Consider the following 17,420-nt stretch of genomic DNA (forward strand, 5'->3'; position numbering starts at 1 on the left):
TCACCTTCAAAATCATGACTTCATGACACTTCCCGATCTTATTCAAGCTGAGTGATATGAGCACAGAGAATAAACCATTTCTTCTGTTTTCGAAACTTACTTAACCTCTTATCTGTGTACCTATAATAAGGATCCTGACCGAATTTTTAGTTATCTTTATGCATTTTTCTCGAGAACGTTTTTTTCTGCTTTATACAGGAATAACAGGACAACCGAGGTTTGTAGTTTGAACTTGAACCAACGATTTTTACCACCACATACGAATGAAAGGTCAGCAAACTTACAATGCACTCTTATTTTCTAACTCCTCTCTGAACTGAAAAGATAATAACAATTTCAGTTCATTTGCGACTTCTAGCGGAATTGCCAAAATGTCAACCTTGGCCATCGCAATTTGAACCTTTTGGTAGAGCTACAGCGGCTTCGATGTAGTTTTGGCCTAGGTATTCTTATTATTCTTATCCTACTAGAATAGAATGCGTCTATGATGTTTTGTCCACACAACATAATAATATATGTTTCTGAGTGTAACTTTACTATTTCGAGACAACAGAGCACCTATATATACGTGTAGAGCGAGAGAAAAATATTCGTTCAAAGTTAGAGGAAGCCAATTCAGCTCCAGCTTTTTAGGGTTCCGTACCCAAAGGGTAAAAACGGGACCCTATTACTAAGACTCCGCTGTCCGTCTGTTCGTCTGTCTGTCCGTCTGTCACCAGGCTATATCTCATGAACCGTGATAGCTAGACAGTTGAAATTTTCACAGATGATGTATTTCTGTTGCCCCTATAACAATAAATACTAAAAAGTACGGAACCCTCGGTGCGCGAGTCCGACTCGCACTTGGCCGGTTTTTTTAATAGACACAGCGATTTTGATAAATGAGAAGTCAACGTATTGTTGTTTATACAGTCGTTTCATTAGTTTATGTCCGGATAGCAGTCTGTAGGTAGTTTATGTTATCAACTTATCAACCGACTTCAAAACAAGAGAGCATAACCTACTATACGAAGAATACGAGTATCCATATAGTCAGTTATACTACATTATATAGTTTTGTATGCTATGGTGGTACTTATTAGGATTTATAATATGTCTAACCGTCCCATTTGTTTGTTTAAAACGGCACCAAATGACCACCAAAAAATACTTTGGTACTTACCCTAAATAAAGAAATCTCTTTCACCAAAAAAATACTAAACACCAAAAAAATAAGGTCTAAAATTACAAAACTACCACCTGCTTAAATCACGACTGCACTTCAAATTGTATTCAAACACCAAAAATCATGAATGATCACCAAATATAATGCCACCACCAAATCTTGAAGAGCAAATAATATTTTTACCTAAATAAACCGCTATGATTACCAAAAAATGTATACATATTACCAAATAAAGTAAAATGATGCCAAAATTACTAGCCCCTCCCGCTCAACCCCCCGTACCCCGCACCGTACGTTAGAACTGCGACCCCTACAGACAGGAAATGCTACTATAAAAGTGGGTTAGGTTAGATTAAAACTGCGACCCTTACAGAAACGAAATGCTAGAAGAAAAGTGGGTTAGGTTAGGTTAGAACTGCGACCCTTACAGAAACAAAATGCTACTAAAAAAGTGGGTTAGGTTAGGTTAGAACTGCGACCCTGACACAAACGAAATGCTACTATAAAAGTGGGTTAGGTTATGTTAGAACTGCGATCCTTACAGAAATGAAATGAGAAAAGTGGGTTAGGTTAGAACTGCGACCCTTGCAGAAACGAAATGCTACTAAAAAGTGGGTTAGGTTAGGTTAGAACTGCTACCCTTAGAGAAACGACGTGCTACAAGAAAAGTGGGTTAGGTTGGGTTAGAACTGCGACCCTTACAGAAACGAAATGCTACTAGAAAAAGGTGACGAAGTGGATTAATTAATTTAATTATTTATTTATCGTATGGCGGTTACACACTGGTTACAAAAGATACAATAAAAATTCAAAATTTACAAGTAAGCAGATATAAGCTCGCATTGTTCGTCAGATTTTTGAAGTCTTCAGCAGGTCCGTTGTATTTGGTGAGGGGGCACTCGAATACTATGTGGTGTATAGTTTGTTGCAAATTTCCACACTTGCACGCCGCAGACACGCTCCATCCCGTCTTGTGCCAAAGGTAGGAACAGTTACCGAACCCAGTCCTCAGGCGGTTTAGCTTACACCATATTTGTCGGGTCTCATTAAACCCTTTGGGCCGCTCCTCTGTGTTAAATTCAAAAAGATTGTTGTTTACTTTGTGCAGCTGGGCTTCCCATTCTTTCAGCCGCGCTTGGCTATCTTTCCATGTCGGGCTATGTATGTGGAAGGTTTTAGCTGGTGGGTTTCGGGACTTCAGTCGGGTGTTTTTGAGGTTATCTAGGTCTTCATGGATGGGTAGCAGAGTGTTACCGAACATTTTGGTCAATTCCCGTGCTAGACATTTTTGTCTGCGGATGTCCGGTGGTGCGATGTTGCTGAGGGCCGGTAACCAGTTTGCAATTTGTTGGCAAGATGCATTAATTTAATGAAATAACGAGATGATAAATATTCGAACATTTTTATTAGAATGTGGTTAAAAGTTTGGTGGTATTTATTATTTTCGGGTTTACAAAGATTAATTAGGAGTCATTTGCTTTAATAGGATAGCAAAATTAAAAAATTTGGTTACCATTTCACATTCAAATGGAGTTCTAATTTTGGTAATCATTAAGTATTTTTGGGTTTACAATGATTAGTTTGGAGACTTTGGAGTCATAACAAGATTAAAAATTTTGGTTAATTTCACATTAAAATGGAGTTCTCAGTTTGGTGATGATTTACTATTTTTGGATTAATAATGATTATTTTGGTGTTATTTGTTTTAAAAGGATAAAAAAATGGTACAAATTTGGTAATCATTTCTCATTAAATAGGAGTTCTTATTTTGGTGATCATTCATTATTTTTAGTGGTAAAAACGATTTTTTTGGTGTTAAATTTTACTAAATCTGGTGATCTGTTAAATACATGCCGTTTAAAACTTACCTTTTATAAATCTGCTCTTCTAAATGAAGTTGCACTAGTTAGCCAATGATGCGCCTCGTGATAGTCGTGATGCGTCTTACGTAAGCGAACAACTCGCGAACGACTCCATCCATCCACAGGGCAGTAGAGAGAAATTGAAACCCGGAAAGATGTATTACGTTTGTTGCATGTTTGACATTTGACGTTAGCCGTTGACATATATATTGATACTTATGTCAACGGCTTAATACTTATGGCGACGTACTTAGTAATAGGTACCTCTCGTTGGCAAAGATGTCTTGTTATTTTAGTGGTCAAAATGATCATTGGTAAACTTTATCTAGTTGCAATTAAGTCTAAGAAACGTCAGCAAAGTGTTTTGACGTTGGCGTTCTACATTTCTGACCCCTAAAGACAATTCCCATATATCATATAGGCTATAAGACGTGATCACTAGTCTGAAAGGGCCATACAGATTGAGATGACCAAGCCTGCAGGACCCTATGGGCCTGCGTTTTATGAACATTGCCATTTAGTACATAATGTACATATTCCATAGCACATTTGGAATAGGTATGCCTTATTACTGTGTCCTAAAATTAGTCCCATATTAGAACTCGCCAAGGCTTAAGTGACTCCTCCGATGTTGCTCATGTTCATGGGCGACGGTGACCGCTTCCCATCAGGCGGCTCGTCTGCTCATTTGCAGACTATAACTACGGGTGCATACAACTTACCTACTCAAGAATATGTTCCATAATATTTAATTCACCTAACACCTTATACCTATATTTTTACACTTGACCATCATAATACTTAGCAGGCAGTAGGTCAGTTTATACTGTTTTTTAACAGACTTCAAAAAGGAGGTTATCAATTCGACCGTATTTTTTTTCATCTTTTTGTATGTATGTTAATACTTCAGAACTCCGTCATTTCTGAACTGACTTGGAAAATTATTTTTTGTTTGAATGTATGTAGCCCCTAGGTTGGTCCCGTTTTTGTCAAAACGCAGTTCTGATGATGGGATCCATAAGGAATCCCCGGATCTCCTCAAATCTTATAGTCATACATATAGCGATTTTAGTATTTTCATCGACAAACTAAGCATTTTCATCCAAAACAGTGCCATTTGATGAAGTAGAACTCTGCTGATGATGACCAGAACGGCACTCTTTAACAACGCATATTTCACTTTTGACGATTTGTCCTCTTTGTTATGTTTGTTAAGTTCTGAAGGAACATTTGTGTTAAGTTCTAGTTCTGATGATGGGTTCTATGAGATCCAACTCCTCAAATCTTGATGGTTTCAGATCCAGACATTGAAACTTGGAATGCACCCAAAGTGCATAAATGTTTAGTGACATGACAGTTTGGCCAGACAGGAACGAGTCTTGCAGAATGATGCATCACTCGTAAGAAAAACTAAAAATGAATAAATAAAATTAATCTTTAAAAAAAATGTTAAACCGACTTCATAAAGGATAAAATAAAATATTATCCCGTTTTACATGCGCTAGCTACTGATACGATTGAAGTCGATGCCAAGTTAAATAGTTGCAATACTTGTTCTTTCTTTCTTATCAAACTACACCAGGGTTGGCTTTCGGGTTGACGGCGTGTTGACGCTTTTATGATTTGGCTTGGCACCTACTTAGATAATTTCTTTATTCATACGACTTTAAACGTATCAGTAGCTAGCGCGTAAAAAACAGGCTGATATTTTATTTTATCATTTTTGAAGTCGATTTTACTTTTTTTATTTATATCCCTACCTATGAAATAGTAAAAAGTAAAACAACAATGGAATTAGTTTTAGTTTATTAGCACATAGGGCCGAGCCCTGATATGTCGCTACCTTGCGCGCTCACATTCAGTGCACCTTTTTTGGTGCCGTTAGTATGTATAATAAAAAGAGACCTTAGGCTATTTGTCGCTAAGGCAACAAATGTAATAGTTTCGCTAATATTGACAAATGCGTCAATTGCTCTAGATGAAATTTTTATACAGAATCACAACTTTTATCAGCAAACGTGATAAATAGGTATCAATTAAACATTCATTCTCATAAGTAGATGGTCATTTTAGTATCAAACTACCGATAGTATTATTTTAGTAGGTAGCTAGGTATTAGTGTACCTAATAATGTATTTGGGGTTTTATTAGTGCTGCTTATGATTCTTATCACGTTAGAATAAATACTTTTTCTTCCTCTGTTCATGAACTCTGATTACTCATAAGAGTTATAACCCTATATCATTAAAATGACCAGTTACTTTTCCAACTGAGAGTTCCACATGGCGCATTTTAAGCCCTCGTATTACGGCGAACACGGATCCGCGTACGAGGAAACTATTAGGTATTAGAAAAAAATAATCCCGGCACACGAGAGGTTATGTTTACATTGACAAGTTCACAAAAAATGTTGCTGCATAGCAATAAGTACTTTACATCAGGCGCCGAAAGTCTAAATTTCTATAACAATTTTAATAAAAGCTTCGGAAATGTAAGTATGCCTCTAAATGTCACATCAATAAGCAGCTACATTGTATTTAATGTGTTTTGCAATACCGATTGTATTTATGCAGGTTTAGGTTTCAAAGTTATTATGATGCCATAAATATAAGAAAAAACCTAGCTATTGTTTTTACTAGATTAAATAGGTCACCGTCAACGTCAATTTTTGTGACAGTGTTATGTAGATGTAGATACTAATAATAGTAATAATCTACAAGGGTTTCAGAACCAAAATAAACCAATTTGATATTGCTGCTTATGGTCGGTATGCCGCGTGCCGCTAATATTCAGTCAGTCAGTCATCAAAATGTTCCAGAAATAATATTGATAAGATGTTTCGTGACCTACTTAATACATAACTAACTAAAAACCGAAAAAACTCCCTGGTTTGCGGGTGGTTTTTTTAGGAATTTAAAATATTTTTCTTACAAGCTGTTGCATAGTTCATGATTCAATTTATTTGACCGGACCCATGAGGAGAGAAATGTTTTAGAATTTTGATCGAAATACAAGGGGTATTTTATTTGGGTTTTAACGTATTGTAAAATAGATGTAGAGATTGTGGAGAATTCCAGTCCGGGTCCGGACATTTAATCTGGTCATCTTTTCGTTATAATTAAACGTATTTTTTTCAAATCCAATTTGTAGAAAGATGAAACAATTTGACTTGTTTTGGATTTTTATAAAGAGAATCAGAAATCGGGGTCCAAACTCAAGATTTTCTTACACAAAAATAGTGTTAGAACTCCAAAATGTTGTAAAATATTGAAATCAAAATCAAACCACATTGATCACCTATGCACTCAACATGTTAAATATTTATATTTACTACAAGAGACTTCACAGCAATTTATACAGGTAAGTATTTGTGTTACGTACAAATATTTTAAATGTAAACATTTTACACTTGATTTACCAGTGACCGAATTTGGTTGCAATTTACATGAGTTGTAACAACAATCGATATGGATAATACAAAAAAATTGTGATCTCGTTCTTGACCAGTTTTCTTGGTTCAATTTATAAAGTAGAGAACGACCAAGTAAAAATGTGACTTTCCTGGTGACATTGCTCAATATGTAAGTATGTATATTTATGGTTAAATTTCATTTTATAAATAATCTTTCAAGAATCAAGAATTGTATGTAGCGGCCTCGGCACACGGTCTTACGATCGTGTCTCCAACAAATATATAATACACCAAGCAATAAGAAGGTATAGAGGGAAATGCTTAGAACACAGTTTTTGACTCCGTAACTTTGTTTGGACTAGTTAGGAGGTGAACATATCAAAAGTCCCAGGCCGTAGCTGAAACTGAATTCCTGAAGTAAATACAGTTTAAGTTAAGGTTTGAAGTTTGAAGTCATGTTTGGTATCATTTTCAACTAAATCAATCATGTTGACCATCTCAAATTTCATCTAAATCGGTTCAGCGGTTATTGATTCCCCATACAAACTTCCACCCCAATTTTCACACCCTTAAAAAATGATTTTGGTTGTAAAAACTATCGTATGTCCTGTCCCGGGACAACTATTTCTATACCAATTTCAACGAAATCGGTTCAGCGGTTTAAGCTAAGTTTTTTTGAATATTGTTTTTATAGTTGGTTAAACCAAATTGACAGTAAATAAGAACAAAAAAACTATACTAATCCTTTTCATTTGGGTGCTAGTACTAGTGTAAGACAACGATAGTATGATTCAGAGGTCTATGTTTGAAATGAGGCAGACTATTGACAAACTAGACTTCGGAATGGTGTCAATGTGATACTATAAATGGATTCAGCACCCCCGATTTATACGAAAACGATACCGAACCCGGCCTAGCAGCTTCACTGATGTAGATATCAAGATAAAATTTAGAGCCCTAAATAAACTTTTAAGAGCGGATATTTCAAAAACTATTCAATATGTCGAAAAACTTGACTAAATAAAACTTGTAACAAATTAAATTAACTTTCATTTTGTGTAAGTGGTCATGTCGTTAAGATGCATAGTTTCCGAAATATAATCGAAAAATGGGACCTTCAAGTTCAAACCCCCCTCAAGGGCTACGGCCGGGGCTACTTTTGATATGTTCACCTCCTAACTAGTCCAAACAAAGTTTTGAAATCAAAATTATGTTCCAAGCATTTCCCTCTATAACTTTTTTTGAGCATTCATCTCCTGGCCTTTAAGTACATAGGCTCCTAAAGCTCACAGTCCTACCTATAGGACTTATAAGGTTTGACGAAATTTAAATCATTTTCAACAGGAACAGTTCCATTTGTTTCGTTCCGTTAAATTTTTAAACAAAACATAATCAAATCTGATTCTTACACGGTAGATTCAAATTTCATTGTAATATTTTAGATTTTTTTTTTCCTTGTACAGTCGAAGGCAAAAATATCGATACAGGCAAATGGCTCAAAACTATATGAACACGACTTTATTGTCTAAGGTGTAAGAGCGTACACATATTTTTAAAACTGGGAATGTATATATATTTATGCCCTTGACTGTACTTACGGTTGGGCCATAGGAGGTTAACACATTAGTTTAACATCTTTGAATAATAATATGTATATTACAACAGAATTAGTAAATTAGGTACGCAACATCTCTTCAGACTAATACTAGGTACCTACTCTGGGATGAAATCAATGATCATAAATAGTCGGTTTATGTTAAATAATTCTAGGTGCTGGTACTTACAATGTGAGCGACGCAGTCCCCACTAAAACACTTCCATAACTTCTTATCGATACAAACATCTAAGTGATCTCCATATGTACAGTGCTTATTCTACAAAAATAATTTAATCAATCGCTATACAATACATATCTACATTTTCAAGGTACAATACTAATGGAATATAAATACCTACATATATTCTATATTTTACATACGCATACACAATAGGGTTATGCGATGTAAGTGAAATATATTTTGTAAGGAAATTGTTAATTAATAGTATAGTTGAAACATGTAAAAATTAATTAGTCCTTCAGATCCATGTAAAATAGAAGCAAAAAATAACATTAGGACTAAAATTTGCTGACTAACATTTTACATAAAACAAGGCCTTGGTAGCAACCAATTCAAATATGATTCATAACAGCTATAATATTTTGTCACTAGTACAGGATTATATTCTGTCTTATTCCAAACAGAATAGTGATGTTGTGGCAAAAAGGAATAGGCACATAATATTTAACAAAGACGTGCGATCTATTTGCAGATTACGACCACTATAGCTACTAACTACAGTCATCCATCATACATTATGATTGTGGGATGTAATACATTATTACATATGTATAATTCACTTACACCAGCATTTAAAGAAACTCATATGCTCATGACCGTTTCGTTTAAATCATATCTGCTCCACATGTTGAAACATCTATTCGCTTTTACAAATTCCATACAGTGAAGTTATGACATTATCAAGACCGTTGATTTCTAAATATTATGCTATAATCTTATTGGAATGTTACTTATTATAACTTCATAATTTCCATAGACAATAATGAGGAGTCTAGTCGCTAGTTCTACAAATAGTTATTTTATTGTTTACAAAATTGCATTCAAATTATAATGCTCTTTGGTTCAAAGTTTTCGTGATGAGTTTATTTTTAGCTAAGAATCTCTCGAATGCCACGAGCTCAATATCAGCCGGCCATATGACGACCTAGAACTTATATAAAATTAAATTTATCTTTGAGGCTCTTTGCTGACCCCATATCTACTCCGTGGTGATTCGAGGGGTTAGAAGAAATAAAATAAAAACATAGATAATTCGAAACACTATCTTCAAGTTAAATAATACGATAACCGGATACCTATCAGGTAACTAATGTTAAAATCTATATTAACAATACAAGTTAAATCTTTTCCGGTAGGAACCATGTAATTACTTTCTTAACGATACTCTGATACTCATAACTATAAATCACTATTAATTAGGTACTACGTGTATCAAGTGTTTATACAAGTCCTCACAGCACATTACCGATAGTCTTTATTCTACTCGCACATCGCAGATCGTCTTTTGGAATGTCTAAGTAAAGTCGGCACAAGATTCACAGCGGATGCCGCGGGGAGGGCGCGTGGTCGGGCCGCACGGAGGGCGCCGCGTGCGCCGGGGGCAGGTAGGGGCAGTAGCGGAGCGGGGTGGGGGGCTTCTGCATCCACAGGTCGGGCGGCAGCGCCAGCGGCTGCGGCCACGCGGCGGGCCAGCCGCGCCCGCCCAGCGCCAGCAGCTGCAGCGCGGGCGGCGTGCGCGCCCACGCCGCGCGCTTCTCCGCCTCGTCGTCGGCCAGCGCGCCGCCGCCGCCCGCGTACAGCCGCAGCGGCGACCGGAGCAGCTGCTGCTCCATCAGCATCAGCTCCATCGGATCTCTGGGGAAAAACAATCATAGTCTATTCAGCTTGCTGATCTGCACAACAATTCACAATGCAGAGCTTAAGACGGTTCCCTGGTGCCAGTGGTGCCAGCAGTTGAATGTAATCTGTCTGTCTGTATGTCAAAATGCAAACAAGTTACTTTTACCTACATCCTACATATGGATAAATTCTTAAGTTATTGAGGTATATTAATCTTCTAAGAATGATAAGAGGGAAGCCCTTACAGCAGAAATAGCTTCCTCGATAGATCAAGTTCCAGAGGGCTTGTGGCGCGCGTTCCGGGAACGCGCGCGTTTGCTCGTTGCTTGATCGTTGGCTTTCAGCAGCCCGTAGTCGATAAAACACTTCGGGGAAATATTCGCCGGGCCACGTGGCTGCCTTTAATATGCTCTTTGTAATAAAACTGCTCATTATAAATACTTTTCAAACAAAAGAACATATTTTTATTTATTTATAGGTAACAAAGATTTTACTGCTTATTATTCCTACCATTGTCAGACGATACTTTTGTTTTATTGGTCTAACAAGTATTATGACAAATCTTTGTAATAATATAGCTACCGACCTAAGCTTTATAAGTACATAAAGTACATACACCATTTATTCACACAAAACAATAAAAATGTGCACACTACATAAAAAAAATAAAGAAATTGAGAAAATCTTTAAAAATAACCTAGTTACATGTACAAAATCCGCAACGCAGGCTTCGTCTGGTGGCCACAAATGCAAATCAGCAACATGCTTCGTCCCAAAAATACCAATGATGATATCCGCAACAGGCCTCGTCATTTTTTTTGTTGTTTAAATAAAATAACCGTCACGAATCGTACCTGCTCAAATGTCCCCATTACGCTGGCAGCGTTACCGCGCTGATACATACACTGATCCACTTTTAAGATTACCTAGATCATTATTAGTAAAATCACATAGAAATGCGTATTATAGTAAAAAAAACCTTTTTTGACTTTGAATGTAAGTAATTCATATTTATCCCATTTTTATAATTCTGTATTGCTATAAATTGTTTCGTCGAAGCGATTTATGTTTGTGGAGCGCGTTAACGAGGCGCGCTGAGCTCGTCAGCCCTTTATGGCGGCGAGAGCGCCCTTTATCGGTTCCCGGACTTGTGCCGCCGCACGCGTTCGCGCGAATTCGCTATTTTCGCCACTCACAGAACTATTCAACTAGCGCACTCATAAGCGTGCACTAATCCATCCTTCACGCCCGCTCAATGGAAATCGAACTTCGTAACTCCTTAAAGATCTACGACGGTATCGTGCGCGCGCGGTGTCGTGGAGTCATTAATAACAGGAGGTGTTGGGATGCTCTCGAGCGGCAAATGAGCGTGACGACACGCCGGGCTCGAGGTGAGACTCAAAATTGGCATGACATCATGAAATGCCGTGTCGAATTTAATCTATCACCGATGCGCCGCAGCCTCAGGCGCCGGCCCGGGAATTAAAACAGGTAGGTTGCCCACACACGCCAACCGAAATATAGATTTTTTTACACGCCAACTAATTTCTAACATAAAAACTAATAGTTCCCTCATAGCACTGGTGTTACCGAAACCGTACATTAACTTTCACGTGGAACTCCACCGTCCTAATCATTTCACACAGCGGTAACACGCGACATAAAATTTTTGATTACAGCACAGAGTTAAGTGTGTAATTTAAGTACCAAAATACCGACTAAATTAACAGGTCATTTTGCTGTGCTTATATCGCAATTTGCTTTTGGTGCCGTTTCAATAACTTGAATAAAATTGCTTAACAGTGAAATAATTTGTTACGGCGTGTTAAAATGTTGGCAGTATTTAAATCAACATTTACAAAGTTCATGAAAGCTGCGTAATGGACATCTCGGCTCGATTACGATATTTACGATAGTGGGCTACAAAAGTGCGATTAATTTTAAGGTGGAATAAATTGGTTAATTTTGAACTAACACGTAGGAATCACAGCCGTAATGTTTCGAAATTTACACGTTTTCGAATGTGATACGTAGAAAGGTCGTAACGTAAGTCGGTGTTAGCGCGCGGAGTTCCTAAAGCTGTCATGTCGGTGGTTATGTCGTTTCGGGTGCCGTGGGGGCGTTAATGGCGTATTTATTATGATCTCGGTATCAGCAGTAATAGCCAACACTCTCCGGCGGCAAATTACAGGGCGGCGCTCTTAGAGGCCGCCGCTAGGGACGGCCCAAGACTTTATCGATATCTCGTCTCGGGCCTCTTATCGATGTATATACATTACGAGCAAGAATACCAAATGAGTATTACTATGAGAATCTTTTTTGTATAATTTGTTGCAGTTATTACCTACTTGCGAATTAGCGATTTTCTTTACCTATTAAACGATTATGGAATAAGTACTTAACAAAAAATATGAGACTTAGGTACTGCACAGTAAGTACAACACAAGAACATAAATAATACCTCAAGTGCAAATTAAGCTGCCGGTCGAGTTGATGTAATTAAGTCATTTTCTATTGACAGTGTTCTTTGTTATTAGATGCCTACTTACTGCCCATATTAAATGTAATGTGGGCGGGGCGGCAAAGAAAATAACACAGGTGCAATCCGCTACTTTGTATTGCATAGATGAATTATTACTGGTTGGATTGCGTTTGCTATCGGACACAATCCATAAATAATAATGCAAATACCATATAAATTTCAGTGCTAAACAAGTCAGATATTAGTAAATGAAGGGATATGATACTTATAATTTGAATCAAGCAAAACGAAACTATCGATGCTTTTCAGCTGTACCTACACAAGACACTCAATTATTTCCAAAAAGAGCTAACTTAAAAACAGTCTTGGCCCATTAAAAAATTTCGCTAAAGGGCAATGTATTAAATGGTTCGCAGAGTCAACGGTAGAATGCGGACCACCACCGAATACCAGATTGTCGTTACGGTCCGTTTCTATGTACTGCAAATAAAGAATAATATTTTCCGTAGCTTGACTCTAGCTTGCATAGATTGGATACGCATCATTAAAGAATCTAAATCTAAAAATCTATGTATTGCTGACACCTACGTAAGTGAATCGCGCGCAATTAACGAAGAGGTGCGTCGGCGGATAAATATCGACTCGCTTCTCGCTAAATATCGGCCCTGATTGAGCGCGGGGCGTGGCCTATTAATTAATGTTCTCGGCCACCTCGCGATATCCACTGATAAAGCTTGTATCTCTTGCACGCGGCAACTTGTAATGTGAACTTTATTTGCTATTCTTAAAAGGTTTATTTTACTGTGGTAGGATAAAGTGAAATGCGAGATTGAGAGAGTAATCGTTGAAAATCCCACACGTTCTCATACAATGGCAATCCATCACACTTATTGTCTGACGATTTCAGACGTCAGCGAAGGAAGTCATTAAGGCTAGGCCAGTTGTTTTAAACATTTATATTTGTCATTATAATTTGACTGCTGTAGATTTATTGCTGGGAAATGGAGCCTTTGTGCGATGCTTGCCGATGCGATACCCAGTTCCATCCCATCGTAAGGCGTCAGAAATGGAACCTTCGTTGTAATTTTCGTTGTAAAAAGGTAAACAAAACTCAGAAGCAACTCGATACATACGCGGAGATATAAAAACCGGCCAAGCTCGAGTCGGACTCGCGCACGAACGGTTCCTTACCATTACACAAAAAAAGGCAAAAATAATCACGTTTGTTGTTTGGGAGCCCCACTTAAATATTTATTTTAATCTGTTTTTAGTTTTTTGCTATAGCGGCAACAAAAATACATCATCTGTAAAAATTTCAACTGTCGACATAGCTATCACGGTTTATGAGATACAGCCTGGTGACAGACGGACACACAGACAGTCAGACAGACAGACAGACGGATGGACAGCGAAGTCTTAGTAATAGGGTCCCGTTTTTACCCTTTGGGTACGAAACCCTAAAAACTGACGTAGACTTTCTAAAAAACGAGAAGAAAGTTATTATTTAAATTAAGAGTAATCGTTGCACCGTAATAGAATGAGTGCACAGTAGCACCCGTCGAGCAAGTTCATCTGATACGAGCCTTTAATTATTCGGCTTTCAATCTGCTGCCACCGTACACACTACACATGTGTGAGCGGGCTTTTGTTTACCTCTACAAACCGTTGTCATACGCATCGCACCAGGTAAACCAATTTAATTTTGAGCTCTTCCGACACATAATTGTTACGAACGTATAAGTCACATAACGTTGGCGAAGAGTTTACACTCGAGAAAAAAATGATTTGTGAATAGATGGGCTGACATGCAACGAAAGTGATACTTCTGAAAAACCCATAGGTAGTCGTATTTTGCTAATATAGGTATAAGATTGCAATATCGAAATGAATCATGATTTAATCAGCCAATCTTTGCGAGTTTGGTAACTTTCAAAAAATTTCATAATCCCTTCAAATAATTCAAGTTCAGTACTAGCATTCCATAGGAATATACCTAATAAATGTAGAGGTATCTTAGTAAGTGTGAAAGCGTGGGTACGCGCAGTAGCTCGGCCGAGCGGTAATTGCGCGATAACATCTGGAATTAGCCGTCAATCACCGCCGCTCATCGCCGCTCTATCAATTAATACAAATCGGTAGTCACGGAGTGTCGTGTCGTGTCGAAGATTAGATAAAGATGCCCGGTAATTGTGCCGATCATGCTGACACTATTGTATACTTGCAGTCGCCATTAGGTGTATCGCAGTGAACAATGTTCTCGAATATCTGTAAGTACCTACATGACGACTCTATTGTCAAGGCGTGAGAAAATACAAGTAGGTACAAATGTGTAAGAAACTAGAAAATGTTCAAAAATATAAATAGGTTATTCAAATGCATAGGTAAAAGAGTAGTAACCTAGTCGTACAGTGCTTATAGCGCCACTTGCACCATCCCACTAACCCAGAGTTAAGCGGTTAAACCGTTAACCCAGTATCAAATTGTACTGGTAACCGTGGTAACACCAGGTTTAACATTAACCCCGGGTTAGTGGAATGGTGCAAGTGGCGCTTAGCGCGTTTTTAAAATAAATCTGCTATTGAAGTTCAAGAGAAATAGGTAAAATATGTGTATGGACACATTTCTTGCTTTTAAGTAGCCCAAATCGTTACCTCTTCAAAACCCTGTTTATTTATGAGTCGAAGAATGCTCATAACTCATGACTTTAATTTACGTATGTATGTATGCTAATCCAAGCGACGGGATCGTTATTAATTGCAAATTGTTAGACATGGTGATAAACAATTAACCATAAAATCCCCAACTAAACAATATTACTATAGAAAATCATTTACTTTTACAGACAATACATAACGAAGTACTTAGAGAGGACATAACCGTTAAAACTTTATGTTTTCCAAGATGCGAGAAAATTATACGTTCTTGCGTTTTACTTAAACGACCTTCTATGCAGTTTAAATGTGGAAAGATAATTATTTTTGCATAATTCAGCAAGCTGTTCGCAGGATAACCGGTGGTATGTTATTCCGATTGCTTCCCCGCTCATATTAATTATCAACCACTGTAAGCGCGCTCTCCGAATACACACAGTTGTAGCAGAGTTCAAGTTGATAGTTAAACTGGATTGGCTGAGCGTTCGATTCTGTGGAGTCAGTAATACAAGTGTGGACCGGTTTGTGCACATCACACCGATGGGAGATAATAGAAATGCGCTTTAATTTGTCGTTTAGGGCATAATGAGCCGCGCGCCCTGTGATTACGCGCCGCCGCGAGCCGCGGGCCGCTGTTGACGTGAGCTCTACACGCCGCACGAGCTTACTATTGGCACTCGCACTCGCACCTACTTCGCGCGTCTTCACCTATACCTACCTATACATGTGATGTTAGGGTGTGTGTGACTGTGTGTTTGCTTTAGAAATTATTTTCTAGTAGACTACATTAAAACTCCAAATTGCCTTTGCTGGACGTGAGGTAGGTGTCATGTGTACCTTGTGTAATGGCTTAATTTGTATTTTTTAGGGTTCCGTACCCAAAGGGTAAAAACGGGACCCTATTACTAAGACTCCGCTGTCCGTCTGTCTGTCATCAGGCTGTATCTTGTGAACCGTGATAGCTAGACAGTTGAAATTTTCACAGATGATGTATTTCTGTTGCCGCTACAACAACAAATACTATAAAGTACGGACCCCTCGGTGGGCGAGTCCGACTCGCACTTGTCTGGTTTTTTTTTCTTTATGTAACATATTATGAAGAGCAAAACTTAAGGAACAACACTCTTTAAGCGAATAAAATATTAAAGCCGTATAAAAATGTCCCATAGTAGTGGTCGCCTCATGGGAACGCCCGTTCGCTGCCTCCCGGCAAATTCTCGCCTCGGCCATCGCCAGTCTTCGACTTAATCACGGAAACTTCTTGAAACACGCTGTAAATGTGTCATTTTCAACCAAAACGTACAATTTTATCCGTTGTTAATACTGGCATAAAATGCACAATTAGGTAGGTAACGTATTTTAACAATCGATATAGTACCTTTTATAGGGTTCCGTACCCAAAGGGTAAAAACGGGACCCTATTACTAAGACTTCGCTGTCTGTCTGTCTGGTTTACTGTCCGTCTGTCACCAGGCTGTATCTCATGGACCGTTATAGCTAGACAGTTGAAATTTTCACAGATGATGTATTTCTGTTGCCGCTATAACAACAAATACTAAAAACAGGATAAAATAAATATTTAAGTGGGGCTTTCATACAACAAACGTGATTATTTTGCAGTTTTTCGCGTAATTTGTATTTGTATTTTGGTACGGAACCCTTCGTGCGCGAGTCCGACTCGCACTTGGCCGGTTTTTTAATACTACGTCGGTGGCAAACAAGCATACAGCCCGCCTGATGTTGTCTCCGTAGCCTAGAGCCGTAGAGGAATTACATGCGCGGTGCCGACCCAAACACTCCGCACCCTCGTTGAGCTCTGGCAACCTTACTCACCGACAGGAACACAACACTATGAGTAGGGTCTGGTGTTATTTGGCTGCGGTTTTCTGTAAGTACCTCCGTACTTCCCCAGTCGGGCTGTGCTCTATAGATCTGGAATAACATCCGGTGTGCTGTGCCCTACCCCTACCACTCAAAGCGAGATGACGTTTAAAGTGCCCATACCTCTCTTTTGGACGTAGTTTAAGGACATACCCGGGACCTAAAGTACTACTTACTTTTGTCAGAAAACGTTACAACTGTTCATGTAACTATCAGCAATGAAATGATAACTTCTTACAAATGTCAGTTCTGATTATACTTTCTTGTGCGGAATAGAGCGTTTTGTGTCGATATAACCGCTCTCTAATAATCAGATCCAACTCGAATACAATGCGCGATCGCTTCCCACGGTATCGCTCCACTTTCTTAGTGTAACACTGGGTTGTTGCTACTTTATTTTAAGCTTAGGTAGTTATTAGGTAGTTACAACGAGAAATAGGAATTCATTTTTAACAAGCAGAAACGTCTGCGATCGATGCTATTAAGCTTAGAATAAATTAAAAAGTGGA

At 38.2% G+C, this 17,420-nt stretch overlaps 1 protein-coding gene across 1 annotated transcript in view; it reads right to left on the reverse strand.

Annotated features, from left to right (window-relative positions):
* Window positions 1–4,816: 4,816 nt before the first annotated feature.
* Window positions 4,817–17,420, reverse strand: part of LOC134741068 (T-box transcription factor TBX20-like) — a 96,646-nt gene continuing 84,042 nt past the window's right edge. Inside the window, exon 6 of the mRNA XM_063673830.1 lies at window positions 4,817–9,912. Within this exon, the coding sequence (XP_063529900.1) occupies window positions 9,594–9,912 (319 nt within the window). The 3' untranslated portion in view covers window positions 4,817–9,593. The remainder of the gene's footprint in view (window positions 9,913–17,420) is intronic.

This window comes from Cydia strobilella, chromosome 4 (assembly GCF_947568885.1).
Source record: "Cydia strobilella chromosome 4, ilCydStro3.1, whole genome shotgun sequence".
NCBI classification, from domain to species: domain Eukaryota; kingdom Metazoa; phylum Arthropoda; class Insecta; order Lepidoptera; family Tortricidae; genus Cydia; species Cydia strobilella.